This window comes from Typopeltis vanoorti, chromosome 18 (genome assembly GCF_054136105.1).
Source record: "Typopeltis vanoorti isolate ZY-2024b chromosome 18, IOZ_Tvanoo_1.0, whole genome shotgun sequence".
NCBI lineage: Eukaryota > Metazoa > Arthropoda > Arachnida > Uropygi > Thelyphonidae > Typopeltis > Typopeltis vanoorti.
The window spans coordinates 81685050-81698700 of record NC_143566.1 but is presented as its reverse complement, the minus strand read 5'-3'; the positions used below and the strand labels follow the sequence as shown (position 1 = coordinate 81698700).

General features: G+C 34.6%; 1 protein-coding gene across 1 annotated transcript in view; it reads right to left on the bottom strand.

Moving 5' to 3' along the window:
- LOC150096851 (mdm2-binding protein-like) overlaps positions 1-1073 on the bottom strand; it is a 269877-nt gene extending 268804 nt beyond the window's left edge. The window contains exon 1 of the mRNA XM_090408172.1: positions 936-1073. Within this exon, the coding sequence (XP_090264298.1) occupies positions 936-966 (31 nt within the window). The 5' untranslated portion in view covers positions 967-1073. The remainder of the gene's footprint in view (positions 1-935) is intronic.
- Between the last annotated feature and the right edge of the window lie 12578 nt (positions 1074-13651).

Genomic DNA, 13651 nt, shown 5'->3' with positions numbered 1-13651 from the left:
GGCAAGAAAGGTGGTTAATATTTGGCACCAGTTCGTTGAAACAGCTTAAATGAACAATTCTGCCAATGTACTTTCCTGTACAGAGATAAAACTTCCTGCAAAACAAGAAAATACAGAACAAGAAAGACAAAATAGGTATTTCCTATATGTTTTTGATATTAGTGCAAAAAATGTCATTATCCTGGAAATTTCAAAATTTTGATATCATGCAGTTCCTTACTTTTAGAATATTACAGAGTAAATTCCATGAATGATCTTTTTTTTGCAATAATAGCAACTTTACTTTAATATGTTAAATACATAAGCTGGGATGAATTCTTAATGAGTTTTGTTAATTTATGCCACTCATGATGAATGGTGTTACCTAAATCAGCACATTAAATTTTAAATTTAATTAAACTGAGAAATCAATAAAAATGTTTTTAATTTTTTTTTCTAACAGAATAATAAGATTCACATTATATATTTTCTATGAAGGAAAAAAAGGGGCAGAAAATATAAAATTATTAATTATTACAAAAATAGTAGCATTAAAAACAAATCAGTAAATATGAATGATTTTAATTTTTGTTATATATTTAATATTAACTGATATAAAATTCAACATATAGAGTACATTACATAATTTAATAATGGATTATATCTATAGTGCCTTCCACATGGAACTTAAGCCGAGACATAATCATGACGCTTTATATTATAATAAAGATTTGTTAGAGATATTACAAATATCATATTTCATGTAAATCATTTATTATATTATGGTTATAATATGTAAGGTTCTCTTAAAAAAAGAAAGAAAAAAAAAGCGCCATATTTAAAGCGACACTTCATAGATTTTTAAATACCACACGAAAGGGTTACAATAAAGCATCTATTCTTTAATATAGTGTAACAAATATTTTAAGAATATCAATTATATATAATCTACCAACCTGCATGCAGTATTAGTAAGTATCTTTCCATTAATTTAATGAAAAATGTGTATTTAAAATGAATATCTAAAGCTCTTTTAACAAATTTACAATAACATTATTTACAAGACAAATAACATTTTCTTTATAGCGGAAGAACTACTAATTCTACCATTACTGGGATAAATTTCCCGCGTTCACAAAACGTTCATTTTTGTTTTCTCATGTGGCGCCATCTATTATCACCTAAATGAATTACTTATATTTAACAGCTGCTTTATTATTTTTTTTTTGTTTGATATCTCTAGTGTTTTTAAGATGTCATTAACACTCAGGTACAGTGGCAGTTTTAGAAAAGTGACGGAAAACTTTGTAAATTTTCAGTGAATAATAAAAAAAGAAACGCAGCTATATTTTCAAACTGTCAAATTTAAACAAATTAAACATTATACTTTGAAATGAAATAAATCATTAATATAGTGATTTACTTAGATAATAACAATGTAACTATTTTATTAAAACATATTTACTGCTTCGATCAGTTTAGATTGCCTTTATAAAGTGTCGCGATAGAGAAAGAACTGCCAAGTACTTAATATATATTTTTTGGTGACGACTGTAATGCTTATGATCTCATCATTTTCATTAAGTGCTTAATCAGGCCACTGCAACCTTACACTTGAAATAAAAATCCAAGAGCCCAAAAGATAAAATATATTAGTTCTTTGGCAGAATTCGTCTTTATTTAACCGAATGAAAGAAAGTTTGTGGTATCAAACGCTTTCAAGTCCTTTAAAAACTTAAAAAATTTCAAAAACACATTTATTTGCCTACTTGATATAAAGTAATAATGGGTGGTATTTATTACCCGCCCTTTTGCAGAGCAATGCAAACTGGTTGTGTCAGTTAGCAGCGTTATTGGTGAATTACTTAAAAGAAAAGTAAGATTAGTTTATTAGCATAAAAATTTCGCCCATGTTTCAAAGTCATCTTCAGTAGGAAATGAACATAATAAAATAAAACGTACAGATAACAGAAAAGAAAAAAATCAGTGGCATACTAATATTTTAGTGAGGCAATAATGGTCAGTATTACTAGAGTGAAATTAAAATAATAATAATAATCATAATAATAATAATAAAACAGAAATATGACGAGCAGTGCTGAGGAGCACTGTTTCTCATAAAGATAATAAATGTAGATCATCAAACGCATTGATATTAGGCAATTTAATAATGTTTTACATAGTTAACGTAAGGGTGTATGTATTAATATTAGCTTAGAAATATACTACATTGAAATAAATATCAGGATAATGCTATTTCTAAAAAATCTACAACATATTGAACCCTAATCAACTTCCCACTCTTCTAGCAGTTACCTTTGGAAGGTTGCTACCTACAACAATTAAAATACGATCATACTGACTATGAACTTATGGCAATATCATTCAGATATACACTGCATGAAAAGAAGACAACGGATACACCCATGGACAAGGTACATTATGTCATGTAAAGAGTCACATGTTTGTAGCCGGTATAAATTGGAGGAATATGATGCTCCAAAGTCAGTGCAACTGTGTCCTGGAGAAATAGCGGCTAGAAGGGAACTGACGAAGTTTAAAGGAGGCGTTGTGATAAGATGCCATGTTGCAGGACTATCTGATTGGCAAATTGTTGAAAAACTGGGTCATCCTACATCAACAATCAGTTGACCTAGGATGGTCCAATCAAAATCATATTCTCCTGAGCAAACATAGAACATCTCTTAAAGCCACCTCAAGCATTCAATAAGCAGGGCAGTGGTCTCACGCTGCGCAACGAAATGCATCTCCTATCTAAAAAAATATCCAAAAATCCATGCCTGTGATGGGATTTGAACCTGAATCCTTTTGAAAGCAGGACAGGTATGTTAGACACCCACGCACCAGGCTAGCTGTGGAATATGGAAGTAACAGATCAGATTAGAAAGATGATGGTCGGTAATCAGCCATACTCTCATACAGAAGGCATCAGATCATCCGAGAACTCAACAACCAGTGACCACCAAGAACAGAGACTTGTTATCAATAAAATTCCAATAGGCAGATTTGGGTTTATCAAAGCAATTTCTAAAATTTTTCTAATTACCTAATTTCCATTGAATTCTTCACAAATTGTGGTATAACATAATATTTCAAAGTTAAACAAAGAAAGTAGGCAAAGTGCGCGCGCGCGCGTGTGTGTGTGTGTGTGTGTGTGTGTGTGAATGTGAAATTTCTTTTAGAAAAAATGAACGATATAAACCGAATGAAAAAGAAAAAGGATTAATAGTATCACACGACTAGTTTCGGCTTTTTACAGCCTTCTTCAGGCGTTTTTATAAAAGAAAAGAAAAAACATTAAACATTGAAGATAAAAACTGTAAACAGCACAGGAAAGTCACTATACATATTTAACATGAAAACGTTGTAGTTAACGTATTCAAACTGTTCCTTCGTTGGCCACATTGTTGATGGAGTGCGTGCGTATAGCATCTCTTGAGCGCCAGTATTTGATCACAGCAGAATGACAGTCTGGGATGTTGTAGCTTAAATTATTATTTAAATGTACAGGGTTGAGGATGATTTCTCTAGATTCTACAATTTTTCTCTCCAATTCGTCATGGTAACGGAAAATGTTATTATATCTATCCCAAAGGATTGATTGACTATGGTTTTCATCATCAGAATCTTTGAACATCGAAAAAAGGATATGGCTTGATATAGCACTGGCACGTGTTCTCTTGTAAGCGATGTGACTCCTGTGCTCCTCCATACGCAATTCAATGGACTTATCCGTCTGGCCAAAGTAAGTAATGTCGCAGTCACACCATATCTTATACACACCGGGTTATTTTAGATTGTGATGGCTAGGCTTTGGACGGCTCACTAGAGAGCGGATCTTAGGAAGCGGAGTAAATAAAGTTCTATCTAATGTTATATTTTTTGAGAATCTTGGCTAATTTTTGAGAAACTGAACTTAAGTATGGTATAGAGATATTGCCATTGTTAATTTCTTCAGTATGGCGACTAGGAGGATTAAAAAGGAATTGTTTACTAAATTTTTGAGAATTGTTGTGAATCAATGCCTTCAACGATGGGACGAAGTGGGGTAATTTCCTTGTGGATCTTTCGAACTGCATATATGCATGGAATAAGTGGATGGAGAGAGCGAAGAGAAAGGCGAATGTTTCTAGACAGTTCAGAAGTTTGTTTTAATAAATTGTTGGTACGATTTTGAAGTTCACGAATGGGATCTATCTCAAGAATTGAGTAAGTGTCACTCTGTAGTAATTCTAGCATCAAAGTTAAGAACAACTGTGGCATTGTCTTTTTCTGCAGGAAGGATAATTATATTTCTGTTATTTTTTAAACTCTTAAGAGCCTGTCGTTCTGCCGAAGAGATGTTATCTGTGGTTTTGCATTGTTGATGATAAAGATGGATTCAATACGGAGAAGTTTTGCATCTTGTGAAGGGAGAAAGGAAGCAGCCTTTTCTATATTGGTGACGAGTGATTCTTTTGGGATAGATTTTGGAGAAGGAATAAAATTTAAACTCTTGCTGAGGATACTTTTTTCTGCATCTGAAAGGATGTGAGATGATTTATTAATTACAACTTTGTCAGGGTTGATGTGGAGTTTTTGAGTTTCTCATAAGAGTTTAAAAAATAACAGAAATATAATTCTCCTTCCCGCAGATAAAAGCAATGCCACAGTTGTCCTTAATTTTGAAGATTATAAAAATAAGATGCTAGAATTACTACAGAGTGACACTTACTCAATTCTTGAGAGAGATTCCACACGTGAACTTCAAATTCGTAATAACAATTTATTAAAATCAACTTCTGAACTGTCTAGAAATATTCGCCTTTCTCTTCCCTCTCTCCATCCACTTATTCCATGCATATATAGAGTTCGCAAGATCTACAAGGAAAATAGCCCACTTCGTCCCATCGTTGAAGGCATTGATTTGTCAACATACAACCTTTCAAAACGTCTCGCAAAATACCTCAAATGTTTTTCCGGCAAGTCTTCGTCTTTTATTAATAACTCTGCGGATTTTGTATCATACATTAAGGATATTACTGTTAAATAAAATGAAATCATGGCTAGCTCTGACATAGTATGCTTGTGCACAAATGTTCCTACACACGAAGTCCTGACACTACTCAAAGATAAGTTATCCAAAAAAAAGTTAGCCTTACTTACTCATTGTATCAAGTCTGGATACTTTTGATTTCAGGACACCATCTACAAGGAAAATCATGGTCTAGCAATGGGTAATCCTTTATCTCCATTACTTGCCAACATTTATCTGGAAGATTTTGAAGTTAAAGCTCACTCTTCCTATTCCTTAGCACCTAGAATTTGGAAACGATATGCGAACGACATTTTCCTCATTTGGAGCCATGGAAGTGATTCTCTTCTGAATTTCTTTGAACATCTCAGTAGTCAACACCCGAATATCCAATTCACAGCTGAGTTTGAAACTAATGGTTCACTGCCTTTCCTAGATGTGAAACTGACTCGTTCTTCTGAAAAACTTAAGATTTCGATGTACAGAAAACCTACACACCCCAATAGATATCACCATAGTCAGTCCCATAATTTCCCTCCTCAGAAACTTGGAATTATTTCTACTTTGACACATAGAGCTCACTCTCTTCTTGACGACCCAGATGAACTTCGTAAAGAAATCAATTTTCTTAGATCTAAGTTCAGATTGAATGGCTATTCTCAAAAATTTACTAAAAAATTCTTTTTTAATCCTCCTAGTCGCCATACTGAAGAAATGAATAATGTTAATGGCAATATCTCTATACCATACTTAAGCTCAGTTTCTCAAAAATTAGCCAAGGTTCTCAAAAAATATAACATTAGAACTTTATTTACTCCGCTTCCTAAGATCAGCATTCCAGTGAGCCATCCAAAGCCTAGCCATCACAATCTAAAATATCCCGGTGTGTATAAGATATGGTGTGACTGTAACATTCCTTACTTTGGCCAGACGGATAAGTCTATTGAATTGCTAACGGAGGAGCACAGGAGTCACATCGCTTACAAGAGAACACGCGCCAGTGCTTTATCAAGCCATATCCTTTTTTAGGCCGATTCTGATGATGAAAACAATAGTCATACAATCCTTTGGAATAGATTTAACAAAATTTTCTGTTGCCATGACGAATTGGAGAAAAAAATTGTAGAATCTAGAGAAATCATCCTAAACCCCGTACATTTAAATAATAATATAAGCTACAACATCCCAGACTGTCATTCTGCTGTGATCAAATACTGGCGCTCAAGAGATGCTATACGCACGCACTCAACCAACAATGTGGCCAACGAAGGAACAGTTTGAATACGTTAACTACAACGTTTTCATGTTAAATATGTATGGTGACTTTCCTATGCTGTTTACAGTTTTTATCTTCAATGTTTAATATTTTTTCTTTTCTTTTAAATAAACATCTGAAGAAGGCTGTAAAACGACGTGAAACTGACTCGTTCGTCTGAAAACTTGGAATTTCGATGTACAGAAAACCTACACACATCAATGGATATCTGCACAGTCAATCGCATCATTTCTCTCCCCAGAAACTTGGAATTATTTCTATTTTGCGATATAGAGCTCGCTCTCTTGTTGACGACCCAAATGACCTAGTCGTGTAATACTGTTAATTAAACCTTTTTCCCTTTTCTATCGGTTTATGTCATTCAATTCTTTTAAAAAAATATATTTAACAACCGAATAATGGTAAGTACCTGTTTTATCAGGTACTTGATCAGTATATGCACTAGTCATTATTAACATTATGTTACAACATAAAGATATGAATGAGTTATCATGAAGGGGGTTACATCTTTAATGTACTCATCTTTAATATTATATCTTTAATGTAATATTACATTAAATTACATCTTTAATGTTTCCTATTTTGAACGATTGGCAATTCTTGGGATTAATGTTTCCGGCTCCTGGACGATGATCTTGGTCGATTCGCCTTTCACTCTTTCTGAATAATCTTCGTAAAGCTCCATTGAAGACTTCGCAACGCGTTGCATTATTAAATCAGTTTGTGTTACTTAAATTGTTGCATTCTTTTTTTTTTAATTAAGAAGAGAAGACACAAAAAATAAGAAGTTCCACTCACTAGGTTATTGTTAATAGTGATATTTTCATGCACGTTAAAAATACAAGAGAATATAGCAGATTTGAAATTGGAAGTGATCATCACTTAGTTTCAAGTAGGATAAAAAAGGAATATATTATTGAAAAAAAAATATGTGCAAGAAAGTCTTAATTACAATTAAGACTGAGCAGGTTGTTCATGTAAAATATAGGCTGAACTATACAAACATTATCATTATTATTATTATTATTATTCCTGACACCTCCAAGGAGTCCGAAGACTCATCGCGGGAGGATATCTACAACTGTCTCAACCACTACATCGAACTTCTACTATCTCCATCAACGCCATCTATCGCTCACCACAACTAGTATTTTTTGTCTGTAAATTGCTTGTGCTCTGAAGGGCCGATATGCGGGATGAAAAATTCGAGTTTCCGGGAGAAAAAATCCTGCTACCTCCGTATGAGATCGGCTCACTCACCTTCGATTGAAATCGTCCAGATAAAGATTCCTCTCGTCGCGACGAGAATCGAACTTAGGCCTATTCCAATCGAAGGGCGCAATGTACCGTGGTTCTTCCAATTGCGCTACGGAGGCGACTAATTCAAGAAAAAAAAATGAAACAACACGAAAACAAAAACCATACTTCCGGTCTCAATGATAAACAAGTTTAAGAATCACTATGGGAAAAGAAGAAAGCATACCTAACACTCCCAGCAAATAATCGGCAGATGCTCTGAAAGAATACATAGAAAAGATGTTAGAGAGAGTCATGGAAAGATTTGGGTAAGAAACAGAAGATAAATATTACGGAGGTGGCAAAATGGTCTCGTGGCTGCTGAAAAATATTAGAAATGGAGGACAAAATACTGTAAAAAGAATCAAAGATAATAAAGGAGACATGAAAAGCGAACACAATGAAATTCTAGATCTATGGATTGATTACTTTGAAAGATTGTTTAACGAAACAAGTGATAACATGATAATACCACAGTAGAAAATATTCAAGAGATACAGACATGAGTATATATCAGTACTTGATATATGCTGTTATAGATTAGTTTCTTTCCACTATGCCGTCATGTACAGGTTTTATTTTGAATGGATGCCAAATAAATGCAATGGTGTTTACAGATGATTTGATTCTTGTTGCTGAAACTAGAACGGGTCTTCAGGAGTTGTTGAATGTTGCTCAGTATTTTACTGTTATTTGTCTTGCGATTAATGAAGACAAATCCTTTACCACTTTCCTAATACCATCAAATCATGATAGGGAAATGAAAGTTCGGGATTACATCTTTGATGTTTCCTATTAAACCTATCAATATTTTTGGACGATTGGTAACACTTGGGATTAATGTTTTCGGCTGCTGGACGATGACATTGACAGTATTTCTGAATAAACTTCGTCAAACTCCATTGAAGCGTCCTCAACACGTTACATTATTAGATCACTTTGTGTTAGTTCAATTATTTCATTCATTTTTTTTAATTAGGAAAACTAACTTCGACAATCTTGAATAGACTAGATAAACAAGTACATTTATTATTATTATTATTATTATTTGACACTTCCAGGGAGTCCAAAGACTCATCGAGGGAGGGCACCTGCTCTACAAACTCTGTTTCAACCACTCAACCAACTGATCACAACTACACCAGCGCCATCTACCGCCAACCACCACTGATATTTCCAGACAAACATCCATACCCACTGCGGGATTCGAACCCGCAGCCTTTGGCTGGAGAGTGGATACGCTAACCACTCGGCCAACCAGGCTGGCATTAAGCAGTTAAAACTTGGCTTAGATTATTACATGATGATCTGTTTATTTTCATTAGGAATTCCTGCATTGAGATGGATGATTACTCACTTGAAATCTTTAAGCTTGAAAAAAAAAAAAAACTGCAACATTTATCTCCTCACTTTTTATCAAAGCTGCCTTCTTTAGAACTCCTTGATTCAATGAAAATTAACTAAAACACTACGTTGGACTTCTAATAATGGAATGCATATTGTTTCTAATTCGCTTGAAAGGAAGAGATGGGAAATACTTCGATACCTTGCGGTCGATGGAAAGCCCTTCAGTGGTTCGGAGAGGGTTCCAACAAAAATGTTACCTTGATAAAGGAAAAAGAATGTTACTTAGATGGGAGTATATAGATCTGGTCAGAGCTAGGATAAATGCAATTCCTACCGAGGCACGTATAGTCTGCGGTAAGCATAATACAGATACTTCATGTAGGGTTGGATGTGGGTTCAGAGAGGCTATGACAAATATATCTTAATGTTGTTTTAGAACCTATAACATTAGAGTCAAAAGACACGATACGCACATCATAAAAAACCAACTAGAAAAGAAAGAATGGGTAGTGAGAAAGGAGTCAAATAACAGTACTGAGATAAGCATAAGAAAGCATGATCTTTTGGCATCAAGCAATGGCAGTATTGTCGTCCTGAATATCCAAGTCTGTGGATCGAACCGAGAAAGAGATCGGCGAATGAAGATAAGATAAATTATTATGGCTCTAATATGAATATTAAAAGACGTAGTTTAGAAGAATGTGGCTAGCTGAAGGCTTTTTTTTTCTTTTTTAGCTATAACCATCTCAAATAAAAGAGTGTGGTGTGTAAAGACCTATAATGATGCACAAATGTTAGGTCCTAGTGTCCAATACATCAAAATACTTTCCCTCCGAGCTCTTCAAGGAACATTTGACACATGGAGAATGCAACAGCGAATGACGTACAGGATAACTAGGAAAGTGGTTGCGTAGGTTTCGAGATATGATTGTAAAGCATACATCAACGGTATGCCCACTATATGTGTATGTGCATGCCATTGATGTGTTCTAGTTATTTCCCTAGTGTTAAGGTACTGTAATAATGTGAAGGATTTAAAGTAATATAAAAAATTTAATAGCTATCAAAGCCTTAACCACCTAACCGGCCATTATGGATCAAATACACGTCATCATACGCTTCGTATCCATCATATATTTCAATGTAATATCAATGGTATTACAATTTTATTATGCACTTCGCATCCATGATAACCTTCACGTCTGTAGATGTCTTGGCCTGTAGCGTGGTTAAATGTGAAATAGCAGATGGAGTAGATTATTCGACGAGAAACACTCAAATAAAGAAGTATAAAAGTTTTTCAGTGGCTACACTGCATAATTCTGAGGGGCTAATCAAATTCGAGATGACTGAAGAAGTTCATAATTAATTCTTTTCAGCAAAATGTAGAAATTACAGGGGAATATTACTCCAAAGTGTTCCATGAAAGATTTATGCACGTATACTTGAGAAGTGGATGAGAAATATCGTAGTAGAGAAACTTGGAGAAGAGCAAACTTGGTTTGCCAATTAGAGGCTGTCAAGATCAAATTTTGCCTTTAAAAAATACCTGAGAAATAGTTCACAAGGATCTGCACTTAAGCTTTATAGATCTGGAAAAGGAATATGAAAAAAAAAAAAAAAAAACTAGACAGATGCTTTTCAACATGCTAAAATTCTGTGTAAATGGAACATTACAGAAAGCAACACATAGGCCATATTTAAGTTTAAGACATCAATTAGAACTGAAGGAAATACAGGAAGATTCATTGGTATAAAATCAAGTGTAACTGAAGGGTGCATATTATCTCCACTCTTTTCATCATTCATATGAATCCCATTATGAAAGTGGCTTTAAATCTGATATTAGAACGAGAGCTATCAAGAAACTGATTAACAGCTGTGACAAATTTGGCATGAAAATCTGGAATAAAAAAAACCAAATCTATGAAAATATGAACATAGGAAATTTCAGTTGCATTATCAATGGATAATCTATTGAACAGGTAATATATTTTAGCAATTTAGCAACAGTTTTTAGTGAAGATGAGAATTTAAACAAGGAAGTAGACAACAAAAAAGCAGCGCTTTTATAGTGGGGGGGAAGCAGTCGAATGAATTTTTATGAAATAAGAGAGAAATTAGTCAAAGCACTCTACTAGCAATATACAAGACAGTGTTCAATGGGTCTGAAAGTTGATTAGAAATAAAGCACTTGATCAAGGATTTGGAGAAGAACCAGAGATATGAGAATATTTAAAAAAAATAGGGCAGTGGACAGGTGGCATCGATGAAAGAATCTAATTAAAAATGAAGATATTAGAAATGAACTTGACATTGTTAACATTTAAGCAGGGCTAATCTAAGGTCAAAGCCACTTGAACATAATGGGAGAAGAATTGTTACAAAACTGGGTGCTTGATGACAAGATAGCGGAAAATAGATCCACACACACACACACACACACACACACACACACACACACACACACACACACACACACATACACAATGTCCTCCTTTTGAACAATTGGAGGTTGTATATACGTTAGGAAAAATGATTTTCAAAAGTTAGTTCCTAACTTAAATGCAATAACGGTAGATTCTAGAGACCGAAGGTTCATATTTAATCCTTACAAGTATCAAGAAGCCTAAATATAAGCAACCAACAGCAAAATAAAAACAGCAACCATATGAAAAGGTGTAAGACAAGGGTGTCATTTTTCTTTAATACTGTTTAATCTCTATCTCGAAGATACGATAAATAAAGTGAGCGAAATAATAGAAACAGTAATTTAGATAAATGGAATAGAAATTAACTGGCTTCGATTTGCTGGTAATGTAGCAGTTATCATTGATAATGAGAACAAGCTGAGAGAGAGAGAGAGAGAGGAAATGTTCATGTTTGAAAATAAATTTGGAAATAATTGGATACAACCTAATACAACAGTCAACTTCATTTAAATATCTCGGGAGTCTCATCAAGGAAGATGGAAGAAGCTAATCAAATATAAAAGCAAAACTATGCTTGACCAAAAATGCATTCTCCATTAGAAGAAATATTTTTTACTAGTAAAGGATTCAGCATTCAACTAAAAAAGAGACTGGAGAAAATATATATATTGAGCATAGTACTATATAGGTGTGAGGCTTGGATTTCAACAAATCAGGACACCAAAAAGCTGGAGGCATTTAACTTTTGGTGCTGGGGAAAGATGACGATAATTAATTAGAAATAGAAAGATCGATGAAGTTGTAAACAAGATTTAAGAAGAAGAAGAAGCCCTAATGAACCACATCGATTGGAGAAGAAAAGAGCCTAATTGAACACCATCTAAGGGAACGGAGGACTGCTTACAGAAATAATGGAGGGAGGGAACAGCAGAAGGAAAGAAGCCAAGGAGTGGAGCAGGAATTTCTTAAACCAACAACTTAATGATAAAAGAATATGAACAAATTAATGTTACTACTAATGCTAATATTAATGCTACTATATTATGAACAATCTAATGATGAACTATGCAATCAATGACAGTGACTCTGCGACGAAAAGGAATCTCCTTCGTAATCGAATTCCAATAAAAAAAATACACAACACAAACAATCACTTTATCCAATTAAGCCAGAATCTCCACATTAAAAATTCGCTTTCACAGCCCCTTCACTAACACTGTGGCATTAACACCAACAGTGTTAATGCCACCACCACTTACACTCATCCAGACCAGACCTCCTATTCTTGACAGAAATACAATCAAATGTCAAAATTATACGCTGCACAATTCCTTTCTCCACTTCATTCTCTTCACTCATCCAATACTTTGGATCTCTTTTTAACCAGTTCTCCATCCAATTATTTCGTAGAGGTCATCTCCCCCTTTCTCAGAAACTCAGACACAATCTTGTACAAGTCTCGTTCTCACAGAACGCCTTTCCTCAACCTACTCCCGACCGCGCATCCTCTGGCACTTGAAAGGTGCCAAATTGGATGTCCTCTGAAAATTATACTCCTCCTCTCCATGGTCAGATAATTGCTTCAGTTCAGCCGATCCTAACACCTGCTCTGAACGAGTCACAGAAATTATCTTCTCTGGCATTAAGGCCTTCATCCCCATTCTAGTTAGAATTCTCATACACATTCCAAGTCCTAGTTCAAAGGAAAGTATATCAGAGTAGTTGAAGAAACAAAAATCAGCATACAGCAGGTATAGCATACAGCTATACCAAAGCACGCAAAAATTCCAAAGCATTCATCAGCAGATCCAAATCCCATTTCATAAACGCCAACAACAGAAAACATACGTCCCGTCCAAATGGAATCCGTGCTTTCTGATCCATTGCTAAAGCCATTGGAAGCAACTTCTGTTCACCTGCACCTACACCTCTAGCTCTCATCGTGATCAGATTGGATTCGGAAATAATAAGTGGTGACCAAATAAATCACCATCTATCATTTCGGAATCAAAGCACCGTATGTCTCCTTTAGTTTTTCGACAAAAAGATACTAGAAAATGTATAAATAACTTGGACACAGAAAGTCTCCTAGTCTTGATTGCATCTCTCCATTTGTTCCCAAGATTGTGATCCAGAGTTAATACTCGTTCTCTTGTGTTTTCAATTATACACAGCAGGCGCTTGTCGCAACAAGTGGAAGCAATTCTCATTTCCGGCCCATTGCCCCCTCCCCAACAAAAGGGAGATAGTAGTCTACCGTCAAACTATCACCAACTGCCATCACTT